Source organism: Mytilus californianus, unplaced genomic scaffold (genome assembly GCF_021869535.1).
Source record: "Mytilus californianus isolate M0D057914Y unplaced genomic scaffold, xbMytCali1.0.p SCAF_5, whole genome shotgun sequence".
Classification (NCBI taxonomy): Eukaryota; Metazoa; Mollusca; class Bivalvia; order Mytilida; family Mytilidae; genus Mytilus; species Mytilus californianus.
In genome coordinates, this window is record NW_026262701.1 from 115403454 (window position 1) to 115421108 (window position 17655).

General features: G+C 33.5%; 1 protein-coding gene across 1 annotated transcript; it reads right to left on the reverse strand.

The window, feature by feature from the left end:
* Positions 1–1418: 1418 nt before the first annotated feature.
* LOC127700748 (high affinity choline transporter 1-like) lies at positions 1419–14226 on the reverse strand. The gene is made up of 9 exons (XM_052204396.1): positions 13920–14226; positions 9601–9708; positions 6306–6461; positions 5100–5248; positions 4604–4729; positions 3865–4018; positions 3520–3627; positions 2532–2638; positions 1419–2211 (listed from the first exon to the last, which is right to left on the reverse strand). The coding sequence occupies exons 1-9, from the start codon at positions 14092–14094 to the stop codon at positions 1729–1731; spliced, it is 1566 nt and encodes a 521-aa protein (XP_052060356.1). The 5' UTR covers positions 14095–14226; the 3' UTR covers positions 1419–1728.
* Positions 14227–17655: the final 3429 nt, after the last annotated feature.

Below are 17655 nucleotides of genomic sequence, written 5' to 3' on the forward strand. Positions count from 1 at the left end.
CGGATTTTCATGCAATAAGATGATTAATACATATTTAATCATTACTTTTAGGAAAATACTTAACTAAATTTACGTTTTCGGAAATATGATGATTATCATAAGAAAACAGCACCTGAATTCTCGTCATATCCTGGCACAGTTCTATATATATATTATGTTAACCCCACCTGCTGAACATTAAGCAAAAACACATGTTATTTTCATTGATTAATTGAGGTGACAATATTTCTATCTAATTTTTCAAGCATGCCATGCCAATTTTTTAATAATAATAAAATAATCACAAATTTTTGACCTTTTTACAGAGAACACAGTTAGCACTGTTATTTAGAAATACGTCTGACGTTTCTGTAAATGCACTGTCAAAACGTGTTGGTTGTTTTTGTATACTATAATTGTTGGGTAAATTATGGCAGTAGTTCTTATATTTCTTTTACTTCTCTGTATTAATGTAGCATTACCCCTTTCTTACACTATTTCTTAGATTTCTTTGTCTGTGAAATTTTTGAAATTTGTTGATTCTATCCGGCGGCCGTTTTCTACAGCACACAAATGTATCGTTGTCGCTACTTTATAATTTTTTTTTTTTTTGCAAAGAGCAAAGCCTCATAAAGATTTTATAATGAAAAACAGCAATAAAAACACTCTTTTTTGCTTAGAAAACATTGTCAAGTATCTGCAGGCATTTGTGTCATGAATTTATACACCACATCCCTTCTTTTTTATCACACCAGTATAAGCTGGTATAACTCTATATCATAATTGATGTCTAATTATTATATACTTCGACAAAATATACAGGACGTCTTCATAATATTTCATGAAATTATTTTTCTAGTCATTAAATCACATTTATCCTGGCAAGAATAACATACCATACCAGCTACCGTGCTGGTAAACCAGATTGAAGTACGCACAGACCCTCCCCCCTCTTTTCCCCCCTTTTATCCCTGCCTAACAAGACTATACTTCGTGAGACAAAAAAGTAAAATAAAGGCCTCTACGGTTCAGCTACCAACAACGCGCCCAAAAAACTTTGAATTTTCAGAAATACTTAGGATTTTCTACCCCAGAAATAGATTACCTTAGCTGTATTTTGCGAAACCTTTCGGCATTTTGGGTCCTCGATGCTCGTCAGTTTCGTACTTATTTTTGCCTTTTTAACTTTTATTATTCGATTGTCGCAGATGAGTCTTTTGAAGACGAATCGCGCCTCTGACGTACAAAATGTTAATCCTGGTATCTATGATGAGTTTATTTATCCCTAACTTGAACAAGGAAATAAAGGCACAAAATTTGGATACATCATAGGAACAATTGTGCGTTGGCATTTTAACAATGAGCAAACTAAATTACAAATCAAACGTCTTTATATATTCTGTTGTGATGACATTATATCTTACTTAATATACTTAAATATATTTCTTATTTCAATAACTCAGAATCAATTGGCTATGCCGGACTATTCTAACCATTCCAGACCCGTTTGGATTTCTAGAAACAAAGTTTTAAAAGTTTAAATAAGATTTTAATTAGCTTCTGACGATTTTCCTATAAATATAATGTAGGAGACAACTCCAATTCAATCATACATTATAAGGCATCAAAATAATCAGACTAATAATGCATCAAAATCAGACTAATAAACCTATCCACTAAATTAATGATTAATATTTACAGCAAACAATATCAAATTCTAACATATATGACTAAGATTCCTCTCCAGTGTCATTGACCATTCAATGTTTGTAATTTTAATATATGTTTATTACTCTTTGATCTATTGGCTGTCGACGACACATTATATTTAGTCTTAGACTTCCCAATTTTCTGTGAATATCTTGTTACTATAGAAACTATAACAATACACAGTACTGAAGTTACCGTGGCAAATGTTCGAAATGGAAAATTTTGTCCAGTATCGACATCATAATCAGGATAAAAAATAAATGCTGGCAAGTTGATGGTAGGTTCCCCTGCTCCCATTCGTAATATCACACTCACAAGATATCCAACAATAGCACCATAACTGTTCGTCCATTTAAAATATACGGCACATATTAACTGGGGCAATACAATCACAAATACAATGTCAGCTGCTAAGATAAATAATCCGTACACTATTGGAACAAATATCGATATAACTGTTGCCAAGCATCCAACAAATAAAATGGCTATCCTCTGTATCCATAGCAACTCACTGTCAGATGCCTGTGAATAAAAACGAGAGCAATGAGTTCAAGAATAAATGACTTCTTATTAATTTTCAATAGTTAAATTCATCAGCGACTCACATATTATGTTACAGCTAAATTCACATCAATCTTTATTTTGTCATGTCAGTATAAAACATTTCAATTTTCCAAAATTATTACCATTTTCAGTATTCGGATCCTTTTCCCGTGGCAACCTAGTATGGTTTTAAAGCAAACTATAAAAAATAGGGTTTCATTTTTTTTTACAACTGCACATAAGCCAATTGATTAAATGTAAGCGCATGAAGTTTAAAAAAATAGAGGTGAAAATCCTACCTCTGTTCTAAACAGATGCGCATAAATATTGTATGTGAACATGGAACTTGAGCCCAGAATGGAACTGTCCATAGATGACATTACTGCAGCAGAAATTGATCCTAGACCTGTAAAATTATTTGAAAATTAGCTTAGTCCCAGTAAAAGATTTTTTCATAGACTCCACATATTTCTTTATAACCCATGTAAATCACTGTGTAAAGACAGTACCAATATGTTTTATTTATTATTTAAATCATAATTCCTTAGACATCGCTTTTATTTGTTGTCTATCTCAAAAGACTTAAACATGAATAGTAAGTAAAAAAAAACATTAGAAGTGTATAACCTGGCACTATTACGGGCATAGCTTTGTAGTATATAAAGTCGTGTATGGTTTCCTCTCAGCAAATGAGTATAATAAAAAAAAGATGATCCTAGAGTTTCATACTTTGCATTTTGTTTTAAATTTTTCAGTCCTTGTTTAGGAAATAAAGACTTTCTAAGTGATTGCCTTGTGTCCTATAAACACTTTCATGAAGAAACTGTTATAAAAACTAATAGTATTAACAACATACCAGAATACTTACATAAAATAGGCTCCAAGTAAGGTTGAGGGCATAGCACTAAAACATATTTAACCCTGCCACATTCTTCATGTGACTGTCCCAAGTCAGAAGCCTATAATATAGTGGTTGTCGTTGGTCTGTCATATTTATTTTTCGTTTATTGTTTTAGCATACATCGAACCGTTGGTTTCTTTCCTTTTGAAAGAAATACAAAAGTATAAAAAATCCAGTATGGATTTTATCTATGGTATCATATCCAACGTTACAAACAAACTAGTGGGAAGGAGAGATACATTAGTGCAGTTGATGTACGCTTCCGACATCATCTAATAAGTACACACTGTTGCCTTAAACGTTTGAAGGTTTGTATTCTATTGAGTTATGTACATGTATAAAATCTCTAAACATAACTGTAAGGGGTTTCTGCACTTTATACATACCAATCACTGCTACAACATTTGGTGTAAAATACTGTAAGACAAGAGGAAGTACCATACTGCCCTTGTTCAGATCCATAGGTGATTGTCCAAGACTGGTCTTGTTCCAATCTGTAAATAGATGTTTACTGATAGAGATTAATATGGGAAGGGTTGACATTTTAAAATATAGTGTTCCCTGCCACATATTCATTCAAAGCCAGGAACCTCTTCAGTGGTCGTCTAATGCCGTATCTTAATGTTTATGTTGTTTTGTTTTGTTTTGTTATTTACACTTTTCACTAACAAGAATTTGATTTAACTGGTGTGTTGTTAAAATTTGGTTTTGAAATACTACAGATATTCAACCTGCATTTGTAGCCACAGCTCCTATAATCACAGATGGAATCACAAGGATAACAGCACTGCAAGCTCCAACAACAGATAATACCTGTGCCTGTCTTCCAGACCTCACTGATAGTACTCTCTGGAAATATGACTGCCATGGAATTGTTCCCAGTGTCTGGAAAAAATATATAAGATTTTTGGAAAATTCATCATAACAAATACGGCAATCACAGCTAACAAAGGCGAGCCATCTGTAATGAGGTGAGCCTGTAGATGTGTTTCTGGTTTTATCATTTTTGGGTTGCCACCTTACTTACAAAAACATCATGTCGATTTTTTCCATACAGAATCATTTATAAAATACAGTGAAGATGGATAAAAACTCTACATACGATGTCTATTAAAGGGAATATTCTTATGGGCCAGTATTTTCTCATTTGCATAAGTGTTTGGAGGTTGATGTCTTTGTCTTTTAAAAATTTATAAATCTTGATCTTGGTAAGAAGATTGCTTTTGAAAATCAACATACTGCTTACTTTTAAGCAGTGATCAGTTCCTAAAAGCATCATTGGAAAGTACTCAATGATGATTTTAACACTACTGAAAGCTATAACCAATGATAAACTAACCATTGAAATTAGAAAACCTTATTTTTTCTTTGGCAAATAAACTGTTGTAACTTAAGAATATCAACAAGCTTTTATACGATATATATTATTTTGCATTCAAGAACTTTGTTTAAAATGCCGTTTAATCTCACCATGGTAACAAAGAGATCCCACCACTGACCAGCAAATGAAATATCAAAAGTTCCAACCCAGGTATCAGCTGATTTGCTTATGTCTCCAACATTCTCATTGGTCAGTATAAATGGCAAACTGAGAACCTTTAAGGAAATTTTGATATACATAATTTTATCAGATTATTCCAGTTATTGGTAAATACGAAATCTTGCAATGTATTTGAATTCCAACATTTATTTTTCACAAGAATTTCACACATTTATTAAGTTTTTAGAGGCTTGATATCTTTACCTTTTAAAAAATTGTATTTAAATTTTTAAACAATGTTTACATTTATGGGATATTTATTTCACTAGAAATAAGAAACTTTCGCTTTAGAAATAATATCAACAAATAAATTGCAAAGAGAATACCTATTGGCAAGTTCCTATGTATCTTAAAAGCAGAGTCCATTCAAATCTCGAAAAGTTGTAGATAGCACATTATGAATTAATTTGTTTAAAATGTACTAACCAATCCAAATGTAATAAATATTAATTGCACTATGTCTGTATACGCTACAGAAATCATCTGACCAATCATAGTATAAACTATAGTTACTGCTGATGATGTAACTATAGCAACAGTCAAAGGAATGTTCACCATCACACTTAAGCTTGTCCCTAAAATTATAAAGACAATACTATCTGAAAGACAGTCATAATTCAAATGTGTTTAATCTATCGTTAGCAGGTATAAAGTTTGTACAGGTTCATTTAGTATTATCTTACTATTGCATGTCTTAGGCGTATTGTTTTTATATGTACATTCAAAAAATCACACATTTTGATTATAAAATAACACCAGTTACATATAATAATATATTTTCTCTATTGGACGTTGCAGAAGTCTTGCAGTCATTATATGAGTTAAAGTTAAGCAATTTAGAAAAAAAGCATGTGAAACATGTATGACAGCTCCAAAAAGTTCAATTATTAGGCTTCTGATATATATTCTGTCTGAAAGGTAGATGAAATATCACAGAAATTATTGAAAGACTCGAAATAAAAATTCCAAATTTCATTTTGTCATTTCTTTGACCTCAGAAAATTATTTATAGATATATATTTGGTTGCAAATTGCTTATCTCCGGTAACAACGCTATATAACCAGAAAAAGCATATACGTGCTTCCTGATCGCTAGAAAAGTAGAAAATAGAATAAGAATGTATATATACTCGTTCAAAGGAGGGATCGTTAGTATTTATTCACAATTGTCTTTTAATTTTCTTTAATATCCAGACACCATGCATCTCTTGCACTATCATATTTCTATTCTTAGTGAACGGTGAAGTCATAGTCAAAACACTAATTTCTCGTATATTTTCAAGGTTCATATCCTAATGAACATGTGTACTAAGTTTCAAGTTGATGCTACCATAACTAACTTCGTGGCAAATTACCTTAAACAAAAACCCTAGACTATCTTGAACAAGACTTTAACCTGATTCATGATGGATGAACGCACGCACAGACCGGAAAAAATAATCCCCCACTTAGATAGGTTAGATTCCCCTTGATCTGTCCTACTTAACACTTGCATAACATTCTATTTTTATTTATCTATTACCTTACTACTATTGTCTGCCTTATCTATAGCTGCAGAATCACAGCTTTTTGGTCTATGTCAATTTCTGATGTGTGCGTACCATGAGAGTTATGGTTCCATAACTACCTTACCTAACGCTGATAAAATGGAAGCAGTCCAAAAAACATCTCCACATAAGGATGCAAGGTAGACCATAAACACCAAGGCATTACCATATACCTCTTGACAAGGGTCCAACATGGTCAGGTAATTATGGTCCCTCATTTTCTTGGCAAACAACAAACCACCTATTGAATAGTACTATATAAATAAAGGAGATATGGAATAACCTCAATGAAACAGAAACCAAACACAAACATTTATACAAAATCAAACATCTAGATCAATATCGCAAGAGCTCTCAATAGTCTCTTTCGTTCTGTACACTGTTCTTCCTAGATTTTATAAATACCCAATTTAATTCGGTCATACGCTAGAATTTACGTCATGTGGCAACCATCTAGAGAATAAAACTACTGTTGTTTCTTATTTATAAAAATATTTGCATAATAAAGAATAATTTCTTAAATAGCAATATTTAATGGTTTTTGAATTGATTTGTTGATTGATTATTGATTGTTAAACGTCCAATGGAGAAAACAAGTCAAAGGCAAATAAAATATTTTAAAGTAAAGGACAGTCGTAAATCCCGTACGGGCATGTGCATGACTTACTTGTTCGAAGGGGTAAAAAGCTGTTTCGAAACTTTATTTTTTATAAAAGTTGAATATTTTGACAGTTAGAAAATGGTGCATTATATGATTCAACTTCTCCTTTAGACAACCTTTCAGATAACAGTTACAAAGTACGACCGTAAAATTTCATGCAGCAAGTCATCAATGGTACTTTGTTAACGGCGCCAGAGGGCCAAAAGTTCTTGAAGCAAAATCAATAAACTGGAAACATAACTATAAAATAAAAACCTGACAAAAATAGTGCTACGCACTTCTCCTACCTCCATGAAACATGTGTTGTTGTTCAGACAATATCGATTTGTTTGAAACCACATTACATTAAATTGGTTTTTTTTTGCTAATAAAGGAATAAGGTATTAACAATTCAATTGGAAATCCAACATACACTCCAAGGACACTTACTGTAGAGGAAATCATGAACAATCAAAGGTCAGTTTTATTTTCCTCTGGAGTTTCAACCACAGATAAGGAACTACAGGATCTTTCTTTGCTTTACTGGCTTCCCGAATGACACAAGTGTTCTTAAAAACAACGTTATAATGCTTGGTGTGCCAAATACTCTACCAAATGCTCTACTAAATCTATTTCTATATTATTAACATATATTTATTTTAGCAACGAAAACCGGGCTTCATAGTTATTGAAAAACTACTTACTCTTGAGGTGTTGTGAATCAGATTTGGATACTAAAAACTTCAAAGCTTACAATCTAAGTCCCCCTCCTCATACAATAGTATAAACATTTGACTTATTTACTCTTTACACAAGTATTCCTTATTCTTAACATAAAACATATTGAAAGAATAAGTCTAACTTTGTTTTAAAAGGCCTTGTCTTAGGAAGGGACAAATCATTATTTGTAAAAAAAACCCAATTGGATTCATGCAAAAAATTCACTGAACCTGACATCATATAGATGCAGGATTTCTTTACCACTTATTTATTTCGTTTGGAGGATACATTTTTCAAAAGACAATCGGAATTCATATGTGAATCAACTGTGCCCCTCTGATTGCAACCTTTTTTTCTTTTTTTTTATGAGGAAGAGTTTATACATGAGCTTCTCAAGAAAATGAAAGGAAGCTGGCATTCATCTTTGCAATCCGCTATATAAATGACATCCATTCACTGAATAATTCAGAGTTTGGTGACTTTGCTGACTGCATTAATCCCAATAAATTTAAAATAAACGATACTACAGACATAGTAAAGTCTGCTTCATATCTTGATTCTATTTCTCTTTGGGACATTCCATTTCTATGTAGCGGCATTCGAGTCATGTTCCGATATATAGACGATGTCCTCACACTGAATATTTAAAACTTTGTTGATTATGTTGAAAACGTTTATCCCGTTTAACTTAAAATGATAAAACAACAGATACAGCTAAGTCTGCTTCATAATTTGACTTTTATCTAGACATTGACATTGAGGTAGTCGGTTGAGAACTAGGTTGAGAAATAAAATTTACAACAAAATAGATTTCAATTACGAACTTTTCATTTCTTGTACCAACATTCAAGCCACACCAACATAAGCAGTGTTTATCGCCAGTTGATCCTCTACGACTTGAGTTTCCTATCATCATTTCCTTGATAGAGTGTCATAGCTTGCAACGAAACTATTGCATCAACGGTTCCAAATGGTAAAGTTAAAGTATTTCATCGAAATTTTACGGACGCCATCTTGATTTGGTTGAACGTTATGGAACCTCTGTGTCACAGATGACCATGGATATGTTCCACTTGAAGTAACCACAACCCTGCCCTCGTTTTTCTCGATTTTGACATTACTAAATACGACTTATCATCATATTGTCAATTGCAACACGACGGGTGCCACTCGTGGAGCACGAGTTCTGTGTAGTGTAGTGTTTTGTGTACTGCTATTTGTCTTTTCGTTTTTTTTTTATTTGGCCAAACTTGGTCTGCTTTTATTCAACCCATGGTTTTTGATGTTCTCCTTGTTTTTGTTGTGTTTTGTGTACTGTTATTTGTCCTTTGGTCGTTTTGTTTTTAGTTTTAGCCATGGCATTGCCAGTTTGATTTTGACTTTTCAATTTGAATATCCCTTTGGTATCTTTCGCCTCTCTTTATGTATATTATTCCTTTCTCTTGATATTGTATCAACAATATTATCCCTTTCATGATACTTATATTTTATCCATGGATATCAGACAACGGATAACAGCAAAACCACCAATAAAATTGACTAAAACAAGGAACCTGTTGTTCAGTGGTTGTCGTTTGTTGATGTGGTGCATAAGTGTTTCTCTTTTCTCGTTTTTTATATAGATTAGACCGTTGGTTTTCCTGTTTGAATGGTTTTACACTAGTCATTTTTGTGGCCCTTTATAGCTTGCTGTTCAGTGTGAGCCAAGGCTCCGTGTTGAAGACCGTACTTTGACCTATAATGGTTTACTTTTACAAATTGTGACTTGGATGGAGAGTTGTCTCATTGGCACTCATACCACATTTTCTTATATCTATCATAGACTTCTGCTTGTAGTTAGATTTCAAAGGTGACCCTGCCTTAAACAAATTTAAATTTTCCTTTCATGGGTTGTTATATATATGAATAAAAGGAGATATCGGGAAATGTGTATTAAAGTGTGTGAACCATACAATTTAAATGAGATCGCAACATTGTTTATACTGTGTCATATTTTGCTGAACAAAAATAAATATAATACCTAAAATGAGTCCAATAAATATACCAAATGGTGCTAAGGTCCATACAAGACCACTGGTTGCTATGGATTCTGCTGTTCCGTTTATATATCCTCCACCCACTGTTGTAGCTATCAAATACAAAGAGAACAATAAAAACATATTTTGATTGATGAGAGAATATTTTCTTCAATAATGCACATGACCAGGGACGTTGCAGAAGCAAATATAAGAAAATATCAACGGAATCAAAAAACCATTAGCCGAAGGGAGACAAAACCATGGTCAAAACAGAAAGTCGATATAGAAAAATAACAGTCCACTTAAAGCACTACACACAAAAGTAAAAATTGGGCAACACGAACCCCATAAAGAAGCTCAGGTGCCTAAGAATACTAGGCAGTTCCAGGTCCACATGTGGTATCTTTCGTGTTGCTCATGACTAGTTCCAATTAAATGAGGCATATTCGGTGATGTTATAAACTCGGAAAGGAAAAAGGTAACTACGACAAGTGCAACAAATACTTGATAATCTGTGACACAGAATTTCCTTAATGGTTTACAAAATAATGATGACGTCCGTGAATCTTTCGAAGGGATGACTTTAAATTTATCATTTAGACACTTGGTTAAAATGTTTCTTTGTAAACAGTAACCCCCTATCAAGGCAATCATGATGAGAAACTATAAGGCAAGTCCTAGAATAGCAACTATGTGACTTAAACTCCATATGCTGATGTTGAACTGGAAAGTTCGTAAATCGTCTAATTTGTTGTAAAGTTTAGTACACAGGGTACTCCCTCGCCGTCAATTTCTACAAAGAAGTCAAAGTATGAAACTGTATCTATAGTATCATTACTTTGAGTTAAATGGGATCAAAGTTTTCAACAAAACCAACAATATTTTTTAGAATATTCAGTGAGAGGACATCATCTATATATCAGAACTTGAAGGAAAAAGCTAGTTTCTTTTCATAATTTTGAGAAGCCCCTATATGAAGTCTGTCTCATGAAAATTTAGGATCATGTCAACAAGAGGAGGAATTCAGTTTATTCCAAAAGAAATACCGACTTTCTGCTGAAAAAAACACATCAAACAACCGTAACAACTATGATGTAAATCAAAACCTCAGCATCTTGATGACAGACAAAACAAGGAGATATGGTAATTTTGCCAATGAGACAACTATCCATAGACCAAAGAACAAAGATGTGAACAATTATGACAAAATGTGAAACAGTTGTAAGAGAAAACCCATCCTGATTTATAAAACAACAACGAACGAAAAACAAATATGACAGGCAGCGCCAACAACAGCTACAGCATTAAAGGTTCCTTGCTTGGGATGTCAGTTTCCTGGAAACTTTGTTAAAATGTCCTGTACCAAATCAGGAATATGGCAGTTGTTATCAAATAGTTCGTTTCTATGTATGTTGGCGTTTGTTTTTGTTGCACTTCATTTTTCTGTTGTTCCGTTGTTTTCCTCTTATAGTTGATGTGTTTCCCTCGGTTTTAGTTTGTAACCCAGATTTGTTTTCTCGCAATCGATTTATGACTTTTGAACAGCGGTATACTACTGTTGCCTTTATTTAGAATCAGATTTTTTTTTCTCACAAAATATCATTTGCTCTTTCTAAAACAAATCTATGCAACAAAGTTGGAAGAAGTCTTTCAATCTGTATTTAAATTTAGAATGAGGCCTACTTGTGTAAAGAGCAGTATAGTCAAATGTTTGTATACTGTTGCTCGAGAAATGTAAGTATGCTTAGAGATCTTCAGAATTTTTTAGTATCAACATCTGTATCACAACGCACTTAATTTTCATAGTATGTCTGAAGCTCGTTTTTGGTTGCAGACAAGGTAGTCATTTGGAAGGGTTTTGTGTCGTATTTATAACAACCAGCAATATGTTTATTTAAGGACACTAATGTCCTTTTGGCTCCCAGTAGAGTGAAAGACGATTCGGCTCTTTTGCTGAAACACCATGGAAACATAAAAATAGAACTACGGTTTATTTTCAAAAATTATTTGAAGTATTTCTGGAATTTCTCAGCTAATTGTTTTTATGCATGATTCCTATATCAAGCAATTTGTATAGTATAATTAAACACAACAATTACATTTTTTGTATTGGTCTGTAAGTACAACATTGTATTTCTCATGGAGGTAAGATAGTTGATTATCATTAAGTAGGATAAGTGTTCATATGCCCATGTGATTAAGTTTTTCTTTTTTTATCAATTCTGATTTCTATCTTTAGATACCAGTATAGTGCCGTCTAATCTTTAATTTTAAAGAGTGTGTCCTATTCCCGATTATGAAAGAGAAGCGAAAGATTCCAAAGGGACATGCAAACTCATTAGCCGAAACACCATGGCAAAAACAGAAAAAGACCAACAGACAAACAACAGTACATAAAATACAACATAGAAACCCAATGACTGAGCAACACGAACCCCACCAAAAACTTGGGGTGATCTCAGGTGCTCCGGAAGGGTAAGCAGATCCTGCTCCAAATGTGCCACCAGTCGTGTTACTCTCATGAAATACTAGTACGTTGATAAGTTAAATCAAATGATTAGACATCACGCAATAGCAGATTGGTAATTGACTCTTAAATTATCCTAAGACATCACCAAATTCTAGACCACTGTCATGTAAAATTTTCTAACCCTGAAACTTGACCGAATGTGAAATTTAAAAATTGAAACACAGGATATACGAGACTGTTTTAAACAACGCAAACATTGAAAAGTTAAAAAGCACATAGAACAACACTTGTAACTAAAGCAAGAACAACACGAACCCCTTTAAAACAAATCTAGGGGTGATCTCAGGTGCTCCGGAAGAGTAAGCAGATCCTGCTCTACATGTGGCACCCGTCGTGTTGCTAATGTTTGTACAAACCCGGTGATAAGTCTAATTCGGTAGGTAACATTCGGTGAAAAGGGGACGGGATTGTAGTTACGACAATTGGAACATATCCGTTGTCATCTGTGAAACGGATATTCCATAACGGTCAACGAACTCGTGATGGCGTCCGTAAAATTTACGAAATGATGATTCAACTTCACCACTTGGAACTTCATTGTGATAAGCAACCTTCTATCAAGGAAATCATGATAGAAAATACAAGCCCTCGAATATCGAGATATATACTCCGTATGCAGACGCTGCTGGAATGTTGCTTCATACAAATGGAAAGTTCACAATTGGGAAGCTGAAATCATCTCTTTTGTCGTAAAGTTTTGTTTTCAACCGACCCTCATTGTCAATTTCTAGATGTAAGTCAAGATATGGGGCAGACTTAACTGTATCTGTTGTATCCTTTATCTCAAGTTCGATGGGATATATGCGTTCAACATATTCACCAAAATTTGAATTATTTAGTGAGAGAACATCATCTATATAGCGGAAAGAGAAGTTGAAAGATACTGCTAACTTCTTTTCTTTCTTCCTAAAAAGTTCCTGTATGAAGTCAGCTTCATATGAATAAAGGAACAAGTCGGCAAAAAGAGGAGCACAGTTGGTTTCCATGGGAATGCCGATTGTCCTCCAAAGGAAACAAATATGTTGTCAATCAAGAAATCAAGCATCTTGATAATGTCAGTTTCAGCGATTTTTTTGTTTGAATCAGAGTGATTCTTTACAAAGTACGATTTCTCCCTCCCTAAGACAAGACTCTTGTATCTACGTTGGCCATTCTTATTTATGAAACAAAGCAGGACCAACTCGTTAGTCTATAACATATTGACTGAGTGTGAACAAACTGTAATAGATGTCAGTAATTTGAAAAACGATTTTGTTGAACATTTGGCAGACCTAGCAATATACGACTTTGAATGGGCACTTGTGTGATTTGTCTATCAAACAGTGTGGCTCAAAAGCTGTTCTTTGGATGACATTCCAAAGGAACATAATTTTTTTTTTTAAATACCGAACTCAAAGGTAAATTCAAAAAGGGGAAGTCCATAAAAACTGACAAAATCAAACGTTATCAACCTACGGAACGATTGGTAAACAATTGTCTTGTTCCTGACTTGGTACAGACATTTTCCGAAGAAAATGGTGGGCTAAAACCTGGTTTTATAGCTAGCTAAACCTCCCACTTGTTTGTGCATCTCGACTTGTAACTTGTAAATCGATACTCTACATAAAGTAGATATATGTTACAACTCATCACTGTCAAGATGTTGACTAAATATGAGGCCATTCTGGTTGGTTGTTACGAGAAAAAATAGACAAAAATTTTCGTTGAACTAACCGACGACGGACGGACAAACGGATTAGATAATTGCAATATAGCCCCATATCTAGGGTGCGGTATACTGATAATATTTACCTGTCATAGTAAATATTCCGACAACAGTATTTAGGTCTCTGCCTGCCACAATGGACGTTTCCATTGCTGTTACTTTGGTTGATATCTTCTTACGACGAGCGGCCACTACACCAACAACCAAAATCACGATGTAAAACAACAACAGCACTACTAGTCCAACAACATTTATTGCCATGGTGAAAAGTGGTTGTCAGTTCTCTCTAGCAAAACTTTCCTCAATCTTTGATCTAATTCACATTACGTCTCACACTGAAGAAACAATTAAGGAATACATTCATGAAAAACACTGATGTGTCACCATTTTACCTTTACAAAACTCAGGTAAAAGGTAATAATTTGTAGTAAGCTGAAATATATAGGCCAATCTTGGAGTGATGTTATCGAGGACGGGGATTTGAATTTTTGAATTGGTGCACTGAAGTTCGACAAAGAGTAAATAAGTAAGAAAAACAAAAATAATCAAAGTAATTCATTGATAATTTTTAGAAGTCTATAAGTTGACAAGTATGTGAAGATAAATCAATTGCATTAAAGTCCTACCTGAGGTAGTTTTACTCTCTTAAGGATGTTCGCTACTCTGTTTCAAAATAACAAGATTTTTAAAAGACTGTTATAAATTAAAAGTATATGAATGAAGGAACTAGAAAAGCATAAAAAATGAAGGGTCCGTGTGCTTGTTTTCAAGATATAAGCCATTGAATATTTGGCGGGAAATAATTCTCTCTAGATTTTTCATATATTTAACATTAGCACTTTTTTTATTTCAAAAACTATGAAAAAATAACAAGGATTTCATAAGATTTTCAAATATGGCTCTTTAAACTATATGTAATAAAAATATGAAAAGAAAAGTAGGGGTAAGCGAGCAAAATTTTTTAATGACACTACATGGATTAAACCAGAGGATTCCGAATATCTGGCAAAAATTCAAAAACAAGAGGAGCGAACATCCTTAAATAATATCGTATGAAGAGTTGCGTCCAAAAATAATGACAAATAGTGTTATATAGTATAAACGGGATGTTTTAGATACGATTCATATACCATTTGTAACTTCGAAAGGCAGGACAACATACTAGATAACAAGAATAAATCTCAATGATTTGTTATCATCTTTTTATTTGCCATTATAAACATGATAAGCACTGTTAAGTGCATTTTAGGGCTTAAACGAACAGGTCCTGATTTAAAAAATGAGGTATTAAGAGCACTGTTCTGTTTAGTGAATAAAAACAAAAGTGCAGATGTTATGCTAAAACATCTCGTCTGCATTGTTATTATTGAATTTTATTTTGAAATTCTTTTAGGTTAGATTTTGCTATAGGTATAACAAAAACTTAACATTATAATTGATCCATGAAAATAAGCTCAAGATCAGATGAGCCCTGTCAGACGGACATATAAACCTTATAATCTTCATATACATGTAATTGACCAATTACTTATTTTATTTTTTATCTGAGAAACGGACCTAATCACGGAAAAAGTTGTCCAATGAATGATGAAAATGAGGTCATGGTCAGATGAACCCTTTTAGATAAACGTGTATTCTATACACCCAACAAAGTTGACTCAATATTAATAGTATCTCATTCTGAGAAAAAAACATTGTCTCGAAATGTTATCGACATATCTCTGTCTCACAGGGTTCACCTGATCTTGACCTCATTTCATGATCAATGTTAACTGTAATGAAATATTTTCTTAAAACCTTATCTGTGTTTCAACTCCCTTTCGCTGTATAGATATATAATCTCCTTGAGGCTAGGTAAAAATTATTATAACACTTCACTTCTACCAACTAAATTAAAATAAATTAATGCATTAAATGTCTGTTTTTAAACATTTACCATAAAACGTATGCTGCTTTATATTCCTTTGTATTTAATTTTAAAGGTCAAGTTTTGGGTCTAGGCATTTTGGACGACAGTGAAGACAGCGAAATTGCAGACAAGCACAAGAGAGGAAAAGATAATGCAGTATATGGGACATTATAGAGAGTTTTGTAAAATTGTGGCCTTGCTCTCAAAAGGTAATTAGAATGATACTGAAGTGATTGCTATAAACTGTCTAGTTACAAAGGATAAAATGTGTCATAAATGAAGACAGAGGAGACCTTTAAAACGAGAGGATTTAAGGATATAAATCTTGTTATATGTATACACAATATGTGTTTTGCAACCATTTGATTCTAAGTTTTGAGACTGTTTGACAGTCAGCGATCAGTTGAACACCAACTTACATTTCATTGACTATAAGGTCATTGACTGGCTATTAACCTCATAACAAATAGTGTTTCTTTCTAGAAACAAAGGGTATCACAAACAGTTGTAGTTGCAATGACAAAATTGATGGTATAGGTATTCTATCTAGTCCTTCCTGTAGCTCGATGAATGTGATGAATATTTTCAACTCTACTCATCGACGTAGACGCAGTCATGGTCATCGTCATTATACATCACCTACTTTGCATGATGTCTCTATTTAATGACTTGCTGTCATTTATACAAAAGCCGTTAGGTATTCATCACATTCGCACGAAACTTTATTCATTACCCCTTTCAAAACTTCATTCTCTGTTCAATTTATGTTTGGAAACCACTGTTACAAACCCTCATTCAAACCAATACAAACTTACAGCTATCATTTCGGATATTGCAAGTCACAGACTTTTCAAACCAGTTCGCATTGGAAAAGATGAAAAAGAGAAAAGATCTTTTCTTAAACTTTCCTTTGCCAACAAAGGTCTCGATGGCGTCAACTTAGGCAATATCCTTCATCATAAATTAGTTCAGTCAAAAATACCTCCTTATTTTAAAGATCAGTCTGTACCAATAATTTCTTATACCTATACCAAACCAATTACAACTAAAATTTTCAATTACAAACACGTTTTGCAGGATCTCAACATTGACCACTTCAAGTCTAAACCTCCTGACCTGTGCTAGTTCCAAATTCACATATAATCCGGCTGGCTACGTTATTACCGGAGACCTCAACATTGTCAATAACACTTCCCTGCGAAATTTGTTATCCAAAGGTCCGAAATATCGTGAGCCTTAATCCATCAATTGGAAATACCACTTCAAAATACTGATGGATTCAGTCGAGAATTATGCCAGGCAATGGGCTAAACGCGAGAAAGAAGACGTAGATAATCTTTCCGTAGATAATCTTTGGATTAAGGCTGTGAGGTCGTTGATACAAATCCGAAATAAGAAACTAAATGGGTCTATCAATAGCAACGCTACGTCAATTTTTAAAGACCCAAATGTTGCAAAACACTTGTCCTACCTCCATGACAAATATGTTGTTGTTCCCGCAGATAAAGCCCTAAACAACATCGTTTTTGTGTGTAAATATCATTACATAAACTGCTTGATAAATGAATTAGGTATTGACAATTGATTTGGAAACTCAACATATACTCTCACGACACTTACCAAAGAGGAAATCCTGGATAATCATAGGTCTGTTCTTTGTTCCTTTGGAATTTCAACCAAAGATGAAGAACTGGATCTTCCATCACTGTATTGGATACCAAAACTACATAAGTGTCCTGACAAACAACGGTATATTGCTGGGTCTTCCAAGTGCTCCACGAAACCTCTTTCTCAATTATTAACATCTATTTTATCATCAATCAAAGCCGGGCTCCAAAGTTACTGTATTGTGAAACTGCCTATTCTAGATGTGGATACTAAAAAATTCCAAAGATCTTTTTAGAGTACATACA